We start from the raw sequence: 24,955 nt of genomic DNA, 5'->3' as shown, positions 1-24,955 counted from the left end.
GATAGGGCAAAGTATTTGCTCCATTCACCTATTTTGTAAGCAGAACAACAATATGAAGGAACATTCACTCTATTATGGCATCACTGCAAAGCTTCTGTAATCTGGCCACATGTGTATCCACATCATACCATTATATATAAGATTGCTGTAAAAACACAAGAGATTCAACAATTGTATTCTAAATGGAAACCCCCTCGGTATAGTCTGTTAAATGATAGACCATGTGAATCAGGAAGAACGTATTGCACAAGCTTGTCTTGCCTATTTTTAACAGAGAACGATAACTGGAGATGCCAGCGACCAAACACGTGCACTGACTTTGAGGAAGTGGGTAAAAGTCACAGTTTCATTGCAGCCTATTGCCTGCTGTCAGAGTTGTGTTCTCTGTCTGAAGTTCATCCTTGCAGAAGATAGGTGATCTTTTCAAAGGGCTGCCGGCATCCATTTGGCTTAAACTTTAATCGAAGAAGACAACAGACTTGCTGGAACATCGAAAATGGTATGCCATATTCCTCTTATCCTAAACATATATATAGCCTAAAAAATATAAATGTGAAAGGTACCGCCAGAACTATGTTATGTGCATTCTACATGTGCTCCACTCTCTACTTGTAAAGGAAGTAGAATAGCTAAAATATTGACTTAATGCATGGATACTGTAGGTTAAACATGTTTGTCAATGCTAAAGAATTTAGAAAAGAGTGGTCTGTGACTCATCCCTTCGGATTTTACATATGTCTCCCTGAGTAGTTTTATAGTCCTCTTTTCATTGGTCTATTGTGAGCAAGGATAGTTTTAACCAAATAGTTTTAGAAAAAATAGGCATTTTATTTTGATCATCATTGCATTAAGTAACCTGCACTAAGAAGCATTGTGTACTTGTTTTTTGGTTCGTTTTGTGTGAAATTGTCATCAGTAAGGTGTGCCCTATCAAATGGATCTTCATGCTAAGGTTTCCCTCCATACGTAACTGGTCTTAGCCACATACTTGAGTTTTTAGTACATTTATAAATTATAAAACAGTTACTTATAAGGGCTTCCAGCTAGCCCTCTTCATCTATTGGTCTGTTTTTGTGTCATTTGCATTCAAGCAGTGGGTTAGCCCACTTCAGCATTGGCTAACTTTGCTGTAAGTTATAGCATGTCTGACCTTTCACAACGGGCGCAACTAAACAAAAAAGTAGTTCTCTTCAGTTCCAGGGGTAACTATGGCAATATATGCTTTTTGAGACAAAAATATTTGTATCTTTTTTCAAATTGTTGTTTAAGATTAACAAGGGCCCAGCAGCTTTCACAACAATAACTTTTTCAAAAATCATGACAATGTAAGACAAGGATTGACCAAGTAAAAAGGCTGACACCCAATGCCAAACTTATTGGCTTTGCCAGTGCTTGTCTATTTTATTATGCAAATATTGGAAACCTATTCCTGTCATCGTAGTGCCAAAGTTGCATGGTAGTTCATCAATGTTACCTGTGCTGTCCCTAAGAATACATGGAGATTTTGGGAAGAGAACTTTCAGCCAACAGAGAATGATTTATTAGGTAATTTACATGATTCTTTACTTATTATTCAGGTTGCTGCAATAAATTACCAGCAACATCATCCACTTTCTTGAATATTCTCAGTAAGTGCCATACAGGAACACAGTCATGCCTGTGTGACACTCAATGGTGTAGAGGAATGCATATTGCATGACAAGTGATGTTTTTCTCCTCTACTTGAGATTCCTTCGAAATGTCAGCTTTGGATTCCTAATTCTGCCTTAGAATGTTGTTTTTATGAGCTAAATAACTCAGGATATGGCGGTACTTCTTTGAATCACAGATGACACCAAAATAGAGTTTGTGCATAAAAAATCCTCAAGGGTAAAGCTCTGATTTAGAATTTGATAGGCAATGACAACCCCTCCATTTATACCGGAATTCATAAGCCAGAGGATAATCAAGTAACTAAGTTTCCGCACTTTTATTATGTCTTTGTTGGGGGTAATTCCGCGGGTAGGTTCTCCCTCTGATTTTGAACTTCCTTCAGAAATCAGAGGGTTCTCTATTATCACCCTAGGCTAAATCATGATCATAGTATTTTTTTTACTACCCGTAATGAAGAGTATTCTCAAATTGAGTACAGATATGACAGAGAAAAGGTAAGCAAATCCACACACTTATAAAAACCAACCTGCAGTAAAAGCATGAAACAGACTGCATGATTGGTTTTAACAATTTTAGGTCAAGAACCATCTTTGAATTGGCAGATACATGGCATATAGGCAGATTTGAAAAGTTCTTTCTCCAATAATGCGATGTATTGACAAAAGTGTAGTTGCTGTCAGAATTTCGAAAACCAGAAAGTAGAAAGGAGCATCCAACTGGAATATTACATTTTGGGTGAAATACATGAGTATACAAGCAGCAAAGCATATGCTTACCCTTAAAGTGAACAAACATCGGCACACAATTCACCAGTTGTGGCCAACATTATTAGAACCTAATTGTTAAGGCACTAATTATGATGTCGGTCATCGCCGCAGGAATGGAACCACCAGACATGTAGTCAGCAGATCCACCCACTTAATTACAATGCAACCGCCGTGTAGGCGGTTGGATAAAAGTTTTTTGCCATTGCGGCTTGTACTGCAGTCTGGAAAAGGGCTACAGCACATGCCACAATGGTAAAAGATATTTTACAAACATGCATGCACCACCTGCCAGGCAACCTGTAATGCCTGGTATACTTTGCATGGATGTTTGAGGAGGCACCACATGTGCCCCCCTGGCCCAATAGCGAACGCCCATGGGGGTTGGGGTCCCTGCCCGGGGCCCCCAAAGTCCCTTCCAGTCAGCCTTTACGTAGCCGCCAGACCACCATGTAATGGCAGAGGGAATAGGGACACTGTAATCGTTAGTGCAGTGCCTCTGCAGGCACCACCCTGATTGTAGGGGTTACGGTCCGACGAATGCCCTGACGGGCTCCTTGAAATTTTTCTAAGGAATGTAGCTGCACAATCAATTATGTAATATTTGCACAGAGCATAACATTGTGGTAGACTCATTGCTTCTGGTGCCCTCTTCATTTGATAACAGATATTAAAAAAACAGGACTACATGAAAGTATGAAAACTATACATTTTCCAATTCTGTGTGACCTGAGGAATCTATTGGCGCATGCCAGACCTGCCTTGCCATGACTAGTTGCCAGAACACTCTGAACCTGACATCTGTCAAAGTTTTGGGCATTTTATTTTCAAAACATGGTTATACCCTTCTGTCTACCTTTCACATGAAGATAAACCTGCCAAGGCTTAACCCCTAACTTTGTTTCTCTGGATTACTTGAGCATGGAGTACCTCACATGTATGGGTTTTCTGTTGCCTTCGGATGCCCACAATAAACTGATTGTAGTGCATTTAGAAAATTTAGGAAGCTGCTGCAAGTGAAATTGCAGTTTAGTGTCCCTGCCTTTTGGTCACAGATATCACCCCTGGGCTATATGGAAATGCACCCAAAACATATATTTGTAACATCTACATACACATACTAAGGTTTCCATCCCTGGGTGTCAGATCTCCCTCACCCTGACTCGCTGGCAGATAGATGGCGCTGAACATGACATTTATCAGATCTTTTTAATTTGCTCCCAAACACTGGTTTTCTTTGGGCTTAGAGTGCCCATCGATGATGAACTGGTGTATTTGAGAAAATTGAAAAGCCTCCTTAAGTGAAATGCAGGTTTAGGTTACCTGTCCTTTTGCTGGAGGTAACATTAGGTTGTGTAGATGTTAACAATATAGGGTTAGAGTGTGATTCTGTACCGTTGAGGGGTGGTATCTGTGACCAAAATACTGATACCAATACAAAACGTGTCTGGTACCACAAAACTCCGGAGACTCAGAGGAACAAAGATGGATGCTTTAGGAAAGTAATGTGTTTTTGGTTCATACTCCTTCAACACATACACATCATAAGGTTTCCATTGATGTGTCCCAGACTTCCTTCTCCCTTACTTGCTGACCAGGCAAAAACATTGAACAAGATGTTTGTCAGAGTTTCAACATTTTGTCCCTAGGGCATGTTAGTTTCCTACAGTCATCCTCACACAGGAACATGTCCCTCCCAAGGCCTGCCCAAATCTTTTTTTTTTTTTTTTTAATTTTTTTTTTTATTACAAGCCGTAGGTGAAAAAAAAAAAAATGTTATATACATTGGTACATTAATTTCTTCATACTTAGACATACATTTAGAAAAAATTTACAGTATCCAAGAGACAACCCTAGACAAAAAAAAAAAAAAAAAAAAAAAAAAAATACCACAGCAATAATACAAAAACTGCAATAATGCACAAAAAAGAAAAAAGAAATAATAATAATAATATTATTACAGTATTTAAGATATTAGTTCCAAAACATATTAGGTTACCCAATATATAAACAACTGATAATAGCAGCATCAAGATTATTATTATTATGCCGTTCATAAAGTGCTAGTGCAAAAGTGAAAAAGACCGACGCTTGAAAGTGCTATTGTAATTATGTGCAAAATTTGACCTATATAAAGTGACTAATGCAATAAAGTGCCGATGCATAGTAACACAAATAGTAATACACTTCATGAAGTGCAAATACAATAACGACTAATATATATGATAAAAGTGTTTAGCAATTTGATATAGCACGGCAGATGGATATTTACAATACTTACAATTAACTAAAATATAACAATCACCTTCCTTTTAACAGTTCAAGCTGGTTAAAATGTTTCCAATTCCTTTCAAATCTTGCAATTGCACCCACTCTACCTGCATAGGCTCTCTCAAAATTATATGTTCTTCTCATTTTATTAACCCACTTAACATGACATGGACTCAACGTAGATTTCCAATTTTGCAAAATCAGGGACCGTGCCACGGCAGCGGAAATAAAAATAAACACTTCTTCTGATTCATTAAACCTATTCCTGTCTTTACTGATGCCAAAAAGGGCCACTTCCCCTTCTGGAAGAAGAATTTTCCCAGTTGCTATTTCCAAATCTGCGAAAATCTCCTTCCAGAAGGGTTCTAACTTTGGACATGAGAAAAAAATATGATACCAACCACCCTGTCCCCTGGTTTTGCATCTAAAACATTTGTTCTCACATTCAGGGAACATTCTCTGTAGGGCCTCCGGGGTGTAATATGCCAGCCAGAGAGAAAGAAAGGACATTCGCTTATAGTTAGCTGCTCGAAGTGCTCTGTTTCCTAAATAACATATTGTCTCCCAGTCTTTATCTGACAATACACACTGTAATGTAAGATTTATTTTCTCCAAGTGGTTAATTATTATAGTAGATGATCCAGAAGGGGGTAGCTTTTTATACCAGAATCCAATACCCTTATGTTTCTCCCCATATAGCGCTGTTAGCAAAGCATTGGGTGTTGAATCTAGACTTCCTATTTCTTTTCTCATAAAATAAATCAATTGCAAATATTGAAAAAACATGAGCCGCCTCGGATGCGTTCTATCTCTAACCATTTGCCAGCTAATTAAGGTATTTTGAGTAAGAAGATGCCTTATTTCACAGAATCCGGCCGATTCCCATTCTGTCAGATGACTTGAAGAAATCCTAAGACCCATTTTAGCACATTCTGACAGTTTCAAATAAATAGATCCATCTGAACCATGTTTTTCAAATAGCAGCCGTAATCTTGATGAATACCCTATCAGTGTCTTGTATCGTGTTCTCTTTGGAAGCTTTGCAGTTTTTAAGAAGATAGGAATTTGAGAGCCTGATTCCTCAAGCATTCTATTTAAAAAAAAGTTGTCTCTTGTCTGTCTAGCCTTTAATAATCCTGCCATTATATCGAAAAAAGCTGCTTCGTAATATGTATTAAAATGGGGAAGAGCAAGCCCGCCTTGGTTAACAGGAAGTTGTATTACCGCGAGTTTGACTCTATTGGCCTTTTTGTTCCAAATAAATTTTCTCATCATGGATTCTAGTTCGTTAAAAAAGGCCATATTGACTTTGATTGGAATATTACTAAACAAAAATAAAAGCAGAGGTAATATGTTCATCTTAATCAATGCCACTCTGCCAATCAATGATAGGGGCAGTATATCCCATTGTTCTAAAAGGCACTTAATTTTATTCTTTGTTTTTGTGTAATTCAGTTGAAAAAGTTCTTGATAGTCTCTGGTCACATAAATCCCTAAATATCTTATTGGGTCCCTTTTTTCTGCTTGGAGCTGAAGATCTGGCGGAAGGAAATCTAAATTTGAATTTATAATAAGAACTTCCGTTTTTTTCTCATTGATTTTATATCCCCCTATCTTCTCATATTCCTGAAGCTCTTTCATAAGATGTAAGATATTTTCTTTATCAGGAGCCATGTAAAGGATGATGTCGTCGGCAAATAATTTTAACTTCGACATTCCAGCAATTGGGGAAGATATTGCTTCATTATTTCTTATTTTTATTACCAGGGGTTCGATAAAAAAGGTGAAAAGCAGGGGTGATAAGGGGCAACCTTGTCTAGTACCCCGTTTTATTTTAATCTTCCCAGCTTGCTTGGCATTTATTATCACCTGGGCTGATGCCCCATTATAGATATTTTGTAACATGTTAATAATGAGGGCGGGGAATCCAAAATAACCCAAAGAAAAAAATAACGCTGACCAGTTGACTAAATCAAATGCTTTTTCTGCATCAATCATAAGAATGCATGCAGAAATTGAATTAAAATTAAAATAATCTAGTGCCTGTATTAAATATTCTGTGTTGGCAGCCATACTACGACCGGCTATAAAACCCGTTTGGTCTTGATGTATTACCTCCTGGGCTGCCAACACGAATCTTTGAGCCCAAATTTTCATGAAAACCTTATAATCAGAGTTTAATAGACTAATTGGTCTATAGGAATTTACGTCCTCCGGATTCTTGCCTTTCTTAACAAAACTAATAATTGTGGACTCTTTAAACTCTGAGGGAACCCTACCACCTAGTCTAATATAATTAAATAAATGTTTCAAGGGATCTTCTAATTCCTTCAAAAAAACCTTATAAAATTCGATTGGGAATCCATCTATCCCTGAGGCCTTTGCTCCCGCTGTGGCTTTTATACTATTCTGAATTTCCAGATGACTTATATCACAGCCTATTTGATTAGATCTGAAGTTGGAAATTTTGGGGATATTTAAATTATCAAAGTATTCCCTGATCAATATTTCCTCCACTTGAATATCAGTAGAGTATATTCTCTCGTAATGATCAAGGAATATTTTCGCGATTCCCTCACTTCGAGTATCTATTCCACCTGACGGGTCTTGGATTTTTAAAATGATGGACGACTCTTGTTTTTTCCTGATCGAATTTGCCAGCAGCTTACCCATGAGTTGACTGTCTTCATATAGCTTTTGTTGAAAGGCTTTTGAGCTATTTATCTCTTCCAGGATGAAGAAGTCCCTAAGCAATGCTTTAGCTTGTTCCCAGTTATTAGGTTTTTGATTCAGTTTCAATGTATACTCATTCTCAGCAGCACACTGAAGGGCAGAAATTTTTCTTTTTCGGTCATTTGCTTTATTGCAAGAAAATGCTATAATCTGTCCCCGGGCTGCTGCTTTGAATGCCCCCCATACTGCAAAAGGCTCTGCTGAGTCCTTATTTACTAAAAAAAATTCCCTTATCCAATCTTTAAAACCCTCAACCCATGTCATGTTCTGTAACAGGGTACGATCCAACTGCCACCTAGATCGCTCCCCTGTCGTACCCTCTAGTATTAGTTCTACCTCAATCCTCCCATGATCTGAAAAGGGATTACAGCCTATCAATGCGTTGGAAATTTGGAGTGATCTTGAGGATAAAAAAAATCTATTCTAGAGGCTGTGTGGAACCTATTAGAATAGCACGTGTAAGACTCTAGATTGGGGTTTAGGGAACGCCAGGAGTCCCGCAATTGATATTCTGACATGAAAGCCTCTAACACCCCTTTAGTCTTTGGTTTTAGTTGTTTCTTATTCTTGTTTGAGGTGTCCCTCTTTAAATCCTGGATATAATTGAAATCACCTCCTATTATAATTTGCCCAGCAGTGCCCCTTAGTATTTCCCTAATTTCAGTCAGGGCCGAGGTGTCATCAAAAATTGGGCCATAATAATTTACAAAATTGAATACTTTTCCCAACAATTTTGCTGTAACCCAAAGCCATCTACCTTTAGAGTCTCTTTGCATTTGCAAAATTTCCCAGGGTAGATTCCTAGAGAAATAAATAGCGACACCCCTCTGGGCGACCCCAGCTGAGGAAAAAAACCCATAGGAAAAATATCTAGGTAGAAACAACTTTGGAGAGTTCGATTTCAGGTGCGTCTCCTGGAGGAAGACCACATGGGGTTTAAAGGCAATTACCCATTTTAAAAGAGCTCCGTATTTCTGTTTATTTAGCAGCCCATTTGCATTAATGGACAGGATATTGCACAAGTTAAATCTCATTGACGAAGCTATGATGTTCTGAAACCTCTTCTGTACCAACCCATGTTAAGAATAGAAAACCTACTGAGCTTGTATTTTTTTTTTCTGCTTTCACTCCCCCCCACCCAGGACCCCCCCAGGGATGTGGGAAACCCCTCCCCGTCCACACTGCCCACATCCCACCCCTTATTTCCTCTACGGGTGTCTTCTTGTTACACCCTAGTGTGACCCTTGACCCAGGAACACCCGCCTGAATTTTTTCCATACTCTTTTTCCCTTTTTTCCCCTTTTAACTAGATTAACATTATAACATTAGATTCCTCATATTTAACATTCCGTTAACCTACAGTTAAGCCAAGCCATTGAGCCTAGGCCCTTGTAGATATCTCATTAAGCAGGGTCTGTGCCTCTTCTAAATCAGTAAATAGAAAGAATTTTCCCTTAACGAGAACCTTCAGCTTTGATTGCTGCGCAATCGAGGCCTGAGCACCATTAGCTTTAAACAACTGCAGCAATTTTACAAACTCTTTCCTTCTTTTGGCTGCAGTTGCTGTCATATCCGAGAAAATCCTGCATTTTGTGGTTTCGGAAACAGAAAACTGGCGTTGTTGATATGCCTTAGAGAGTATCCGTTCCTTAATCCTGAAATCCGCAAAATTTAGAAGGATAGTTCTAGGGAATGGAGAGTTCGCAAAACGCTGAGCCGGTACTCTGTGGGCTCTTGTTATCGTTAAGTCTCCTTCAAAGTCTGGTAGAACTACTTTCTGTATAAATGAGTTAACCCATTGTACTGTGTCGGATCCTTCTGTTCCTTCTGGAACCCCTACGATCCTCAGGTTGGATCTGCGAGAATGGTTCTCCAACTCTCCAGTTTATTCTCCATTATAATCCTCTTCTTTGTAGCCTCTTTAGTCTCTCCTGATACCAGATTCATCTGATCTTCCAGGACAGCAATCCTTGACTCAGCTTCCAAAACCCTGTTGGGCAGCGCCAGTGTTAACTCCTCCAGCTTATCAATTCTGGCGTGAATAGCAGCAAGTTCCGTGCGCTGATTATTTTTTATTTCACGGATCTCGTCGAGAATTAGATTGAGCATCTCACGAATATCTAGCTGGAATTTTACCTCTGATCTTGCCTCCTTGTCGAGAAGGCTAGAGTCGGGTCCTAATATTCTTTCGCTCCCGCTCCCGGGAGTTGTATCATATATACTCCCCCCATCACTTGCCGCTTCATTTGCTACATTTACTGTAGAAAGCTGAGTTTGAGGTGGAGATACTGTCATGTCAGGACCCTTAGATAGAGCATTAGAGGCTGGGGCATCCAAAGTGAGGGAAACCGAAAGGAGTTGTGAAGAATTAGGAAGGAGAGATTTCGGAGTTGTTCTTTTTGCAAACAGTGGAAAGTCTCTCACCTCCTTTCCTCCCTTCCCGCTGTTTCTCCTCTCTTCTACCACCTGAGGCGCTGTTGTTACCAATGCTGGTGAGGGGTTGAGAGTTTGAGGGTGGACTTCCTTTTCTGCCTGTGACTGTGCAAGTAAATCTGCTGCATTACTATCATTCGTCTTGTCCCCCTCTGTTGCTGCTTCTTGCTGTTCTTGTTGTTCTATATGCTGTTCTTTATGCTGTAGGGGGGTAGAGGAGGAGGGCGGTTCCTCATCTGAAGATTCAGGTGTTGTATCATCAGCTACAGCTACAGGGCTCCCCACACCCTCCCTATTGATGTCTTTATTTTTCTCACAAGCAGCTTTGCGTGCAGCTTTTTTAGCTAGAGCGAGACGAGTTTTGGCTTTCTGTCGGGCAGCCGCTTCCACTTTGCTGAGTTTAACTGCGTCGTCATCCTTCAAAAGTTTGCCCATTTTTAGAGCAGTACACTCCCCTTTTCCTTTTTTTCTTCCTTCTTCTTTCCCTTCCTTTTAGTTTTTTTTTTTTTTTAGGATAGAAAAAGTTTTTAACACAGATCTCCAGCAATCCAAATGATCCAAAATTATCCCCACAGTTAGCTCAGAACTTTATTTTTTTTTTTTTTTAGTTCGTTTTTAGGATGGAAGGAAAAAAAAAAAAAAAAAAAAAGGGTTTTTAAAGCTTGATCTTCAGCAATCCGTTGCAGCCCCAATGATCCCAAACAGTTAACTCAGAGGGACTCCACTCAGATCCACAGAGTCCCAAAGAACCAAAGAAATTGTTTGTTTGTTTTTTTTGTTTTGTTTTTTAGGTATATTGATCGTTTCTAGTAGACCAAACTCTGCTAGCTGCACCTGGGAGCCACCCTCAGATTTACACCTCCTCCTTTCTTTCGTGGAAAATCAGCCAGCTAGCACAGCCTCAATAAGCTTAGTATCTGCTCCGTATCTGTCCGCTTACAACCACCTCAAACATTGCCGATTAGCGGACCGACCACCCATCAGGCAGCTCTGTTGAAAAGCTCCGTGTCTGGCCCACTGATAAGAACACTCCTGCGCTCACCTTCAAAAGACACAGATGAGCAGTATGTCCTAACTCGGACCGAACTCCCGACAGAAAAGCAAACTAAATCAGCGAGGCATCATCTCTCTCGGGGCATTTCTTCTTGATTTCCTGATTCTCTCCGCACCGTGTTACACAAGTGAGACTGTGTATTCTTTTCAGCTAGAGGCTCCCGGTTTTTTCCCTGTAGCTGCAGTCCTCCAGCGTCTCCACGTCTCTAGATCACGATCGCCATTACAGAGGCGGGGTCATGGGTCACGAGTCACGGAAGACTAGGCAGAGGCGTGGAACTCTGCAGTCATCCCCTCTCCATGGCCTGCCCAAATCTGTGTTCCTTTACATCTGGGTTTGAGGCTATGAGACATATTTTGAAGTTCCATGGACTTGAGCATAAATCCACACACTAGACACCAGAGAAAGTTTTTGATCAGGGGATTCCATTAGGATTTCTATATGATTTGGGCCCAGGCGAGGCGGTGACCCATGGGAACCTACTAACCCGAGACATTTCTGAAATTTTGAGACACAGAGGAATCCACAGTGATGCGGTGATGTGACTTACTTGAAGCCATAGCATTTGTAAGAACCAGAATCCATTGTAAATGTTTTGGATAAACAGAACATCAACATTTCTTCTATTTGTGACATAAAACTCCAGCCTTCAGCAAATGGCAAACGTCCTACCATCCAATAGTTTCACCCTTCCCCCGATAAAAATGGTATCCCACATGAGGGTGGCCCTTTTGCAGGCAACAGGATTAGGTCAAGATTGTGACCATGTGTAGGAGAGTAGGGTCTGCTATCCTATGGTCACCCCAATTTTTGCTTTTTGTTTCACTGGTTTTCGACTTAATGAGGCTGTGGGCCTGCTAATCAGACCCCCAGCCTGCTGTTCTCTCTCTAAAATCACATACATTTACTATAGGTACATAACCCAATTGGAACTGGACTCCTTGTCAGCCCCTGTACCATGTACTATAGGTGCTCAGGGCATAGGTGCCACCAAGGCCTACCAGGGGCTGCAGCATAGCTTTTGTCACCCCTGGCTGGTTCTTAAATTGACACAACTGGCTGATCACTCAGCTGGGGCAAGTGGGTGTAATCACCCCTTGCTTAGATATAGTATTATACCTATATCTAGACACATATAAACCTGTGAGCCACTCCTATGGAAGGCCTTATCAATCCTGGAGGCAGAGTGCGTGGTTTTATGTGAGATGGAGCTCGAGTATGAGCTGAGCCTGTCTGCAGCTGTCGGGAACAACTCCCTAAGCTGTTCCGGGATAATGCCATACCATATACGGTTAAGTGCATTATAATCCATGCGGTTATATGTCAACTTTGGTTTGGCTTTATCAAAACATGTCGTGTAAGGTGTCATACGATTTGGAATACTATCCCCTCGACAGTCCTGTCGACGGGGATAGCATTCCACACTTCTAGAGGGAGAAGACATGTTACTTTACTGAAACGCGGTTGATTTTTAAAAGAGCCTCAGATCCACAAAAGGGATGCTCCTGCCACAGAGATGAATCTGACCTCCTGCTGCTGACCGAAACTCAGCCGAGGAGGCCTGGACAAAGGCTTTCCTGTTGCAGGGAGGTGTTACACCCCCCCAGACAGGAGATAGTGGATTGTAGCAGGGAGGTTTGAAAGAAACCAGACACTGCCTGGGGAGCACAAGGCTTCCCCTTGCATAATCCGGTTAAACCTGTTCTGGGGCACACCAACCCCAGTCCCAGCATGGCCTGGACAAAGGGAAAGGGGTGTATCCACCCCCTTCCTGGGTCCCACCCATAGGAGGGGACCTAGCAGGGAATCCAGCCTCCTAGATTGGTATAAGAATGGGAGCAGTGCCAACGCACTCAGATTATCCTGATGAAACATAAGAAACTAAACTCTGGACCCTTTGACATCCTACTCGACGTAGAAGACTGAAGAATATTCCTTGTATTCAAGGAGTGACCACCCTGTGCAAACAGGCACCATCCAGCACCTCAACGTCTGCTTTGTTGCAGTACCCGCCGGAAAACAAGCAACAGAGATTGACAAGATCAAGCTTGCCTGCCTTCTACAAACCCGATCCACAGTCCCTACAGAGCTGAGACCCGTGGAGACGACCAGAAGCGTGGGGCCCGCCATCTTGACAAGACCACGAGACGCTGACCGTGCAGCCCACGAGAGACCTTCGAAGCTGTACACCGGGGTTTGAGAAGCCTCAGCCCTGAGCCACTTTTGCACCCAATCTCACCCCTCTACACTCACCGAGTGCTGCGTGCGGCCCTTCTGCTTCTTTTGGCTCAATGCGTTGGCCCGGTCACTTGCCCACTGGCTTGTGGCCCCTGTGCCAACGAAACTTGAAATCCGACCTGTGATTCTGGTTGCTCCAGACTTGCACCCGCTCCTCTGAAAAGGAGCACCCGCTCTGACCCTCCTGGTCCGAGTGAGAAGCAATCTTCCAGTCCTGCGTGGATTGCTCTTGCCAAGTGTTGTTTGCTCCAATCTTGAAGCCGACTGCGCCGACGGCGAGAGCCTTGTGGGACAGCTTGTGACCCGCTCCTGGATTTCGCAGATGCCCTAGAGCCCACGTGGCAGCGGAGAGAAGCTCCTCGACACCCACCTGATTGCGCCCAACATTGCCTGATTCCGTCCTGGTTCCACCCTGGTCACTGCTGAGTGACCCAGACTCTGTCCCCTCTGCTTTCAGGTACCCTACGACTCTGATCCACCCTTGGATCACACCGGACACTTCTTCACATCGCCTGCAGCATCTTCAGCTTCAAGCACCAACAACCTGCGTGACGAAACCTGACACAACTTCGACCCTATGCACCCGCTTCCTGTGGGTGAGGTAACTCAACAACGCCGGTGTTCCCACACTGGTACACACCTCTAGTGTATGTGTCTTAAATTTCGTCCTTCTAGGTTAAGAGGAAGTCTCCTTAAACAGTAACTTTATAACTTGTACGCACCATTGACTTTGCATTGGTGCATGCGTGTGCTTTAAGCGCTGCACCCGAATCCTGCGGGCTTTTCCCGACTTCAGCATTGCTAGTCCCGACTACTCCCAGCGATTCCCTAGGCCCTTGGCCTTACCACTGTTTGATTGGTATCTCTTATACCACTTTCTTAATATATGGTTTGAGTGGCCACCCGCCCTCATCCATAATTGTGCAACTTTTATATGTTTAACTGTGCTTTTGTTTTAACGCTTGTGCCCCTTTGCTCATAAAGAGTACTGGGGATTATTCTAGTAATAAATACATATATTTTTATAATATATACTTGTGTGGTGTCCTTTCCTTTGATATTACAGGATTGTGATTGGTAAAACAGCTCTCTTAACACGACCTCTTGAGTTTAGCCTTTAAGGCTGCTTAGTCCATGCTACCACTAGGATAGCTTGTCTAATAAGGTTGACTTACAACCAGACACCATAAGGGATTGTTTGGACTGATATAAGGTGGTTCCAGAATTGGAAACATCACATATCAGGCCAACTTCTCACATTGGTGTGCAGCGGTGCGGATTTGAGCTTGCTGTTGTTTTTACCATTGCAATCTTTTTATCAAATTGAAAGATCACATCAAGTACCTTAGGTACATATAAAACAAAAGCTTAGCATATTTAAGTTCTACTGAACTTAGTAGTTGTAGATTAAAGGGAGTAGCACACCCTGCCTACAACTCACTAGCAAGGTACAGTAGGAAAACACTTAGTGTAGGTAAGTGCACCACTTGCACCTCACTAGCAGTCATGTCTGGCACAGGAGGAGCTTCAGGCTCTGCCCCTGTGACAGTTGACCTTACCAAGGCAACTTCCAGCTATGACAAACTTAGCCATAAAGACTTGAGTGCCTTATGCATTGCAAGAGGGCTAAAAAGGGTTCACAACCCCACCATTCCTTCCCTGATAGCCATCCTGGAAAAGGATGACTTAGATATGGAGAGTGCAGTTCCCTTAGAAACAGGAGATGGAGTGAACACCCCTGAGAATGAGAACACTCCAGAGGAGGAAGAAGAATAGGAAGAGGAGGAGGAAGGCTCAGAAGTAGATGAGCCTGATCAGGATCAGAGGGGTAACCAGGTCATAGTTGCCAGGCTTAACCAGGCCAACTTAGACCTACATGGGAGTGAAGAGGGCCAGCACCTCCCCAGATCCTATAACATAGTTCCTTCAGGCAATAGAAGGGTGAGATCTCCATCAGGGGACTCTCATATTTCTAGTGTCTCCAGGGAATCTCAAAGGGGAATGACTTCCCCCCAGAGAAAAGAGCATAGGGCCAGGATGAGGGCTGTCCAACTCCAGATAGAGTGGGAAGAGATAGCCTTGGCTCAAGCTAAGCTTGCTTTAGCAAGAGAACAGAAGTTGTGTGGCTTAGATGCCACTGGTGGCAGCAATATTCCTAGAGAGAAAGACAGGGGCTATGACAATAGAAACCTGACAAAAATTGTGCCCCCCTACAAGGAAGGGGATGACATCCACAAATGGATGACTGCTCTTGATAGAGCCTGCATGGTACAGCAGGTTCCTCAGGATCAGTGGGCTGCAATTTTATGGTACTCCTTTTCTGAGAAAGGGAGGGATAGGCTCCTCACAGTTAGACCTGAGGATGCCAAAAACTACTCTGTCCTGAAGAGTGCTCTTATTGAAGGGTTTGGCCTAACCACTGAGCAATACAGGTTGTTGTTCAGAGACACCCAAAAAGCACAGTCTCAGGACTGGACTGATTTTGTTGATTGTGCCACTAAGGCTCTGGAGGGTTGGCTGCAGGGAAGTAAAGTCTCAGACTATACAGGATTGTACAATCTTATAATGAGAGAGCAGATCCTTAATAACTGTCAGAACCAGTTGTTGCATCAATACCTTATTGACTCTGATCTGACCTCTCCCCAAGTATTGGGAAAGAAGGCGGACAAATGGGTCAGAACAAGGATTAAGCAGAAACCCCAGAACCATGGTGGTGACCAGAAGAAAACAGACCAGAAGGGTGGGGATAAGAAAGATAAAGAAAAAGACCAGAAGTCTTCTTCAGGCCCACAAAATTCTAATAAGGAGGGTGGTTCCCAATATGGTAACAAAAAGAAGAAGAATGATGGCCCAAAGAAACCTTGGTGTAATACCTGCAAATCAGTTTCACACTGGAGCAGTGAGTGCACCAAGAAAAATCCAGTTCCTACCACTGCAGCTCCTAAAGCACCTGCATCCCCTAGTACAGTCAGCATTGGTAGTACACAACCCAAGGGTTTAGTAGGGTTGACCCTGGGTACTGAGATGGAATCTGGCCTAGTCAGAGCCCCTACTCAGGCAGTTCTGCTTTATGATGTGGACTTATCTTTGACCACTACTGTGAGTCCCAGTAACCTGGGCAAGTATAGGCAGATGCCTTTGATAAATGAGAAACTGGCTCAGGCCTACAGGGACACTTGTGCCAGTGTCACTATGGTGACACCTGACTTTTTGGACCCTGGACAGATTGTACTAGGTGAGAATTACCTAGTGACCAATGCAAGCAACACCACTACTACCCATAGTGTGCCTGTTGTGAACTTCTCCTGGGTAGGGGTAAATGGCCTAAAGAAAGTTGTGGTAAGTGCAGACCTCCCAGTAGACTGTCTGTTAGGCAATGATCTTGAAAAATCTCAATGTGGTCAGAAGTGGAGTACAGGACTCATGCAGAAATGCTAGGGATTTCAGCACATGTCCTTGCAGTGACAAGGACTCAGGCTAAGAAGTGCCTTACTGAACCAGTGGTGGATCTTGGAACAATAGACCAACCACAACCCAAGAGAAAGAGCAAGAGGGTTAAGGCTGTGCCTTTCCACTTGCCCCAGGTTGAGGATCAGACTTCACAGGAAGCTGATTCTGCAGTCCAAGAGGAGACTGTCTCTGAGGAACTTAAACCTGATCAGGTTGAGTTTCTGGGGACAGGGGGACCCTCAAGGGCAGACCAGGGGCAGGCCCAATAGATTGCCCTTCTCTTGAACCCCTCAGACAACAAGCTGCTGCTGAGGCTGCAGGGAATGCTCAAGGTACCCATAAAGTATATTGGGACGATGGGCTCCTTTACTCAGAGGCTAGAGACCCCAAGCCTGGTGCCACCAGGAGGTTGGTCATACCTTTGAAGTTTAGGGGCTTCCTTCTTACCTTGGCCCATGATATTCCCCTTGCAGGACACTTAGGCCAAAGCAAGACTTGGGACAGGCTTGTCCCTCACTTTCACTGGCCTCATATGTCAGAAAATGTCAAGGAGTTTTGTCGCTCCTGTGTCACTTGCCAAGCCAGTGGTAAGTCAGGTGGTACAACAAAGGCCCCCCTGATACCACTACCTGTGGTGGGGGTACCCTTTGAAAGAGTTGGAATAGACATTGTGGGTCCCATGGATCCTCAAACAGCATCTGGGCACAGATTTATACTGGTGGCAGTGGATCATGCCACCAGGTATCCAGAGGCAATTCCCCTGAGGACCACAACAGCACCTGTTGTGGCAAAGGCCCTTCTTGCAGTTTTCTCAAGAGTGGGTTTTCCAAAGGAGGTTCTTTCAGACAGAGGTACCAACTTCATGTGTGGATACGCAATGTGGAAGGAGTGAGGAGTAAACTACAAGTTTACCACACCCTATCACCCACAGTGCAATGGGCTTGTGGAGAGATTCAACAAGACCCTCAAGGGAATGATAAAAGGATTACCAGAGAAGCTTAGGCGGAAATGGGACACCCTTTTACCCTGCTTGCTCTTTGCTTACAGAGAGGTCCCACAAAAGGGGGTTGGCTACAGCCCTTTTGAACTTCTGTTTGGCCACCCTGTGAGGGGTCCACTATGTTTGGTGAAGGAAGGATGGGAGTTACCTCTCAAAAAGCCTAAGCTAGATGTTGTGGACTATGTACTTGGTCTCCGCTCCAGGATGGCTGAATACATGGAGAGAGCATCCAAAAACCTGGAGGCCAGTCAAGAATTACTGAAAGCTTGGCATGACCAAAAGGCTGTTCTGGTGGAGTACAAACCAGGGCAGATGGTGTGGGTGTTGGAGCCAGTGGCCCCAGCAGCACTCAAGGACAAATGGACTGGACCCTACCCAATTGTTGAAAATAAGGGAGAAGTCACCTATGTGGTTGACTTTGGAACCCCTAGGAGCCCCCATAGGGTGCTCCATGTAAATCGTTTGAAAGCATTTGTTGACAGGGAGGACATGAGTCTCCTAATGGCCACAGATGGGGATCAGGAGGAAGAGAGTGACCCTCTCCCAGACCTGCTTTCCTAGAACCCTGATGATGGTTCAGTTGATGGAGTAGCCTTGGTAGGCAGCCTCACTGAGCAGCAACAGGTGGACTGCAGACAGGTGTTGCAGGCCCACAGACATATGTTTTCACTCACACCCAGTCAAACTAACTGGTGCGCCCATGAGGTGGACACTGGTGACAGTCTGCCTGTGAAGAATAAAATTTACAGGCAACCTGACCATGTCGGGATTGTATAAAAGCTGAGGTGCAAAAGATGTTGGAGCTTGGAGTGATTGAGCCATCAGAGAGCCCATGGGCCAGCCCAGTAGTCCTGGTGCCAAAACCTCATACCAAAGATGGAAAGAGAGAAATGAGGATTTGTGTGGACTACAGAGGTCTCAATGCTGTCACTAGGACAGATGCACATCCCATTCCAAGAGCAGATGAGCTCATTGATAAATTGGCTTCTGACAAGTTTCTGAGCACATTTGATTTGACAGTTGGCTACTGGCAGATCAGGTTAAGTGAAGAGTCAAAAGCCAAAACAGCATTCTCTACCCCTAGTGGACATTATCAGTTTGTGGTAATGCCCTTTTGGTTTGAAGAATGTACCTGCCACCTTCCAAAGGTTGGCGAATCAAGTCCTTGCTGGGTTGGATGACTTTTGTGCAGCATATCTAGATGATATTGCTGTCTTTAGCTCCACCTGGGAGGATCACCTGATCCACCTGAAGAAGGTTCTGGAGGCCCTGCAAAAGGCAGGCCTGACTATCAAGGCTACTAAGTGCCAGATAGGGCAGAGCAAGGTTGTGTACCTGGGCCACCTAGTAGGTGGGGGTCAGGTTCAACCATTGGAGAGCAAAATCCAGACCATACAGGACTGGGCTCCTCCAACTACCCAGACACAAGTCAGAGCCTTCTTGGGCCTCACTGGGTATTACAGAAAGTTTGTGAAGAACTATGGGTCCATTGTGACACCATTAAATGACTTGACATCTAAGAAGATGCCAAAAAAGGTTCAGTGGACAGTTAGCTGTCAAAAGGCATTTGATGACCTGAAGAAGGCCATGTGCTCTGCACCTATCCTGAAGAGTCCTGACTACTCCAAACAGTTCATTGTACAGACAGATGCTTCTGAGTTGGGGGTGGGAGCTGTGCTTTCACAATTGAATACAGATGGTCATGACCAGCCCATTGCTTTTATTAGCAGAAGGCTGACCCCCAGGGAGAAACGTTGGTCAGCTATTGAGAGGGAGGCCTTTGCTGTGGTTTGGGCCCTGAAGAAGTTGAGGCCATACTTGTTTGGAACTCACTTCCTAATTCAGACAGACCATAAGCATCTCTTGTGGCTAAATCAGATGAAGGGTGAAAACCCCAAACTACTCAGGTGGTCCATTTCCCTACAGGGGATGGACTTTACAGTGGAGCACCGCCCAGGGACTGACCATGGTAATGCAGATGGTCTCTCCAGGTACTTCCATTTAAAACATGAAGACTTATCTGGTCAAGGTTAAGTTTTATGTCCCTGCGTTTGGGGGGGGGTTGTGTAGGAGAGTAGGGTCTGCTATCCTATGGTCACCCCAATTTTTGCTTTTTGCTTCACTGGTTTTCGACTTAATGAGGCTGTGGGCCTGCTAATCAGACCCCCAGCCTGCTGTTCTCTCTCTAAATTCACATACATGTACTATAGGTACATAACCCAATTGGAACTGGACTCCTTGTCAGCCCCTGTACCATGCACTATAGGTGCTCAGGGCATAGGTGCCACCAAGGCCTACCAGGGGCTGCAGCATAGCTTTTGCCACCCCTGGCTGTTCTTAAATTGACACAATTGGCTGATCACTCAGCTGGGGCAAGTGGGTGTAATCACCCCTTGCTTAGATATAGTATACCTATATCTAAACCTATATCTGGACACATATAAACCTGTGAGCCACTCCTATGGAAGGCCTTATCAATCCTAGAGGCAGAGTGCGTGGTTTTATGTGAGATGGAGCTCGAGCATGAGCTGAGCCTGTCTGCAGCTGTCGGGAACAACTTCCTAAGCTGTTCCAGGATAATGCCATACCATATACTATTAAGTGCATTATAATCCTCGCGGTTATATGTCAACTTTGGTTTGGCTTTATCAAAACATGTCGTGTAAGGTGTAATACGATTTGGAATACTATCCCATCGACAGTCCTGTCGACGGGGATATCATTCCACCCTTCTAGAGGAAGAAGACATGTTACTTTACTGAAACGCGGTTGATTTTTAAAAGAGCCTCAGATCCACAAAATGGATGCTTCTGCCACAGACACGAGTCTGACCTCCTGCTGCTGACCGAAACTCAGCCAAGGACGCCTGGACAAAGGCTTTCCTGTCGCAGGGAGGTGTTACACCACCCCAGACTGGAGATAGTGGATTGTAGCAGGGAGGTTTGAAAGAAACCAGACACTGCCTGGGGAGCACAAGGTTTCCCGTTGCATAATCCGGTCAAACCGTTTCTGGGGCACACCAGCCCCAGTCCCAGCGCGGCCTGGACAAAGGGAAAGGGGTGTATCCACCCCCTTCCTGGGTCCCACCCATAGGAGGGGACCTAGCAGGTAATCCAGCCCCCTAGATTGGTATAAGAATGGGAGCAGTGTCAATGCACTCAGATTATCCTGATGAAACATAAGAAACGAAACTCTGGACCCTTCGACATCCTACTCGACGTAGAAGACTGAAGAATCTCCCTTGTGGTCAAGGAGTGACCACCCTGTGCAAACAGGCACCATCCAGCACCTCGACGTCTGCTTTGTTGCAGTTCCCGCCGGAACTTGAGCGACAGAGATCGACAAGATTAAGCTTGCCTGCCTTCTACCAGCCCGATCCACAGTCCCTGCAGAGGTGAGACCCGTGGAGGCGACCGGAAGCGTGGGGCCTGCCATCTTGACAAGACCACGAGACGCTGACCGTGCAGCCCACGAGTGACCCTCGAAGCTGTACACCGGGGTTTGAGAAGCCCCAGCCCTGTGCCACTTTTGCATTGAAGCTCACCCCTCTACACTCACCGAGTGCTGCGTGGGGCCATTCTGCTTCTTTTGGCTCAACGCATTGGCCTGGTCACTTGCCCGCTGGCTTGTGGCCCCTGTGCCGACGAAACTTGAAATCCGACCTGTGATTCTGGTTGCTCCAGACTTGCACCCGCTCCTCTGAAAAGGAGCACCCGCTCTGACCCTCCTGGTCCGAGTGAGAAGCAATCTTCCAGTCCTGAGTGGATTGCTCTTGCCAAGTGTTGTTTGCTCCAATCTTGAAGCCGACTGTGCCGACAGCGAGAACCTCTGTGGCACAGCTCGTGACTTGCTCCTGGACATCGCAGATGCCCTAGAGCCCACGTGGCAGTGGAGAGAAGCTCCTCAACAACCACCTGATTGCACCCGACATTGCCTGGTTCCGTCCTGGTTCCACCCTGGTCACTGCTGAGTGACCCAGACTCTGTCCCCTCTGCTTTCAGGTATTTCTACGACTCTGATCCACCCTTGGATCACACGGACACTTCTCCTTCACATCTCCTGCAGCATCTTGCTTCAAGCACCAGCAACCTGTGTGATAAAACCCGACACAACTTCGACCCTATGCACCCGCTTCCTGTGGGTGAGGTAACTCAACAACGCCAGTGTTCCCAAACTGGTACACACCTCTAGTGTATGTGTCTTAAATTTCGTCCTTCTAGGTTAAGCAGAAGTCTCCTTAAACAGTAACTTTATAACTTTTACGCACCATTGACTTTGCATTGGTGCATGCGTGTGCTTTAAGCGCTGCACCCGAATCCCGTGGGCTTTTCCCGACTTCAGCATTGCTAGTCCCGGCTGCTCCCAGCGATTCCCTAGGCCCTAGGCCTAACCACTGTTCGATTGGTATCTCTTATACCACTTTCTTAATATATGGTTTGAGTGGCCACTCACCCTCATCCATAATTGTGCAACTTTTATATGTTTAACTGTGCTTTTGTTTTAACGCTTGTGCCCCTTTGCTCATAAAGAGTACTGGGGATTATTCTAGTAATAAATACATATATTTTTATAATATATACTTGTGTGGTGTCCTTTCATTTGATATTACAGGATTGTGATTGGTAAAACAGCTCGCTTAACACGACCTCTTGAGTTTAGCCTTTAAGGCTGCTTAGTCCATGCTACCAATAGGATAGCTTGTCTAATAAGGTTGACTTACAACCAGACACCATAAGGGATTGTTTGGACTGATACAAGGTGGTTCCAGAATTGGAAACATCACATATCAGGCCAACTTCTCACACCATGCGAAGACTACATCAACACAATATTGACTTCACATGCACTCCTATTTGGCCAGTTCAAGTCAGTTATGATAAGCCCACCCACACATGTGACATACTGTTTTTTTATTGTTATACATATAGGAACTCTAGGTGCTGAGAGGTTTGCTGTTCCCCACATATTCCTGAACTTTGTCACAGAAATATGAGGAAATCCTTTTTTTACCAATGTTTGGCCTATGGGGGGAATACTGGGTAAGAGAAAGTGGTGCCATCCTTGTAAGACACACCACCAAAGACTCCTCCCAGTGTCTAGTGTTTTCACATGTCTGGGGTTGGTAGTTTTCCCTAGGTGCTAGATGACCCCAGTCTCCGATGTGTGTTTCTGTGCTGTCAAAAAGATCCCAACAACATTAGGATTTGTTTTTAGACAAAAAAAAAATACATAAAGTGGCTGGCTCCTTGCTGGAGTGCAAACGTGTGTGTATGCCCCAGCAAGGATACAAGCATTATTTGGATTTTCACTTAGGAAAAAGCCAAAAAGGGTCTGGCTCCTCGCTCTAGCTCAGAAGTGTGTGCCTTCAGCCAAGCAAGGAAACAGACAATGTTTGTCTTTTTTAGGCTAAGAAAAATTCCAAACCATATCCGTTTTCTTGCTGGGACAAAGTTCTATGTGATTGTGCCCCAACAGTCCAAAAAGGGTCTGGCTCCCTGTTGAGGCCCAGTCAAGGGTGGCTGGACCCCAGCAAAGAGCCTCTGAATGGCTGAACTTTTTCTTGGGCAAAGAAAATATCCAAAAAGCATCCGACACCTCACTGGACTGCAGAACTGTGTGTCTGCACCCCAGCAAGCAGCCAGCCACCTGGTGGATTTTATTAGGAAAATCAAAACAACATACAGTTCCTTGCTGCGGCACAGAATTGTATGCCCACATCACATGAAGAATTCATACACCATTTGTTTTTTTTAGGTTTTGACTAGCCAATGCTTACGAAGTAAGCATTCGCTAGAAAAAACCTAATGAGTATAGTATAGGGGTTGGAATCCGCCCCCGTCATCCATTGGTTAGCTCCATAAATGGAGGCTAGCCATTGGAAGACTGGCCTGTCCGTCAATGCAGGACCAGATTCGGGGGCGTTCCCGAGATTCTTTGGCTTTTGGCTACGTCAGCCGAAAGCCGGTTCTCGGGAACGCCCCCGAATCTGGTCCGGCATTGGCGGCACCCGCCCTCAATACAGTTGCCCCGTCCCTTGCCGATTTTTTTGAGCCCCCTGGCAGGTGCCCACCCTGCCAGGGACATTGCCGCCTTTGAGCGAGTGCCACTTTATATTTTAATTGAAGCCGGTGCCCACCCGGCATTGCCCCGTGTTTACACCGCCGCCGGCCCGGTGGGAGATTAGGAGGCGCTGTCCGGCCTCCCGACCCCAGGGCCGCGCTGCGATTGGCCACGGCCCGGAAGTCAGGCAGGCAGGGGGCAGGACAAGCGGAAGTGCCGGAGAAGAAGAGCTCCAGCGAGGGGAGCCTAAAATGTTGTCCAGTGGCGCTGTAAGTAACTATTACGTGGACTCCCTGATGGGGCACGAAAGCGAGGAGGTCTACGGGGCCCGCTGCCTCCAGGTGGGGCACGGCGCGGCCTCCAGGGCCCCGGGTGGCACCGAGGTGTCCGACTTCTCCGCCTGCAGTTTTGCGCCCAAGTCCGCAGTCTTCCCGGCTGCCTGGTCTGCGGTGCACTCACAGCCACCTACTGCCGCCGTCAGCGGTCTCTACCAGCCCTACATGGCCCAGCCAGCGCCCAGCGGTGGGCGCTATGCGGTGCGACCCTGGCTGGAACCGCTCTCCACCTCCTCCGCCGCAGCCTTCCCTGCCTTCCACCACCCGTACGCGGGCGTCAAGCCCGAAAGCATACCCACCAAGAAGAGCGAGTGCTCATCCTTCGAGCCCCAGATTGATTTCCCCCCTGCTCAGTCCGAGATAATGGGGCGACCTGTGAATTAACCCTACACCATCTTCCATTTCATGTTGGCGTCCCTCCATGGCAGGTTTTGACATATCTGCGGATTCTTTTTCCTAGAGTTGCAAACAATCAAGCACTGCACTTTCTTCTGTGATCACTTTCAGTTTTGCCAAGTAGAGCATCATATATATTTAAGGTTTCTCTCGAGCAGTTTTCTCTTTATAACTTCAACTGTACTAGCTGTATGAAGTCCAGGAAGAACAGGATTCCATTTCCCACCCCCTTAACTTGTAGCAGGCCTTTTGTTCAGAAGAATTGCATTACTGTGTCTAACATTTACGTTTTGTGCGATTATTGTGCGCAGGGGAGCTCCTGGTTTAGCAGTTTAGGGTACTGTCACATCCGTTCAAAAGGTAATTTGTCTGTACTGACATGCCTGCATCGCATGCCATTTATCAGTATTGGTACATCAGTCTCTCCTGATGCAGGTGTTCCATGTTTTAATACCTCTAGAGATACACTGTTGGACGCGTTACCTGCCTTAGCCTTATCTGTCATACATTTTACAAAGTGATAGATACTCTTGTAGTAAAGCAACGGTCCCACAGATCACACGTCTGC

General features: G+C 44.9%; 1 protein-coding gene across 1 annotated transcript in view; it reads left to right on the top strand.

Moving 5' to 3' along the window:
* Positions 1 to 369: 369 nt before the first annotated feature.
* TLR7 (toll like receptor 7) overlaps positions 370 to 24,955 on the top strand; it is a 164,608-nt gene continuing 140,022 nt past the window's right edge. Inside the window, exon 1 of the mRNA XM_086934574.1 lies at positions 370 to 499. Within this exon, the coding sequence (XP_086790700.1) occupies positions 497 to 499 (3 nt within the window). The 5' untranslated portion in view covers positions 370 to 496. The remainder of the gene's footprint in view (positions 500 to 24,955) is intronic.

This window comes from Lissotriton vulgaris, chromosome 8 (assembly GCF_964263255.1).
Source record: "Lissotriton vulgaris chromosome 8, aLisVul1.2, whole genome shotgun sequence".
In the NCBI taxonomy this organism is placed as follows: Eukaryota; Metazoa; Chordata; class Amphibia; order Caudata; family Salamandridae; genus Lissotriton; species Lissotriton vulgaris.
The sequence above is the reverse complement of the archived record's forward strand: the minus strand, read 5'-3'. Positions and strand labels throughout refer to the sequence as shown.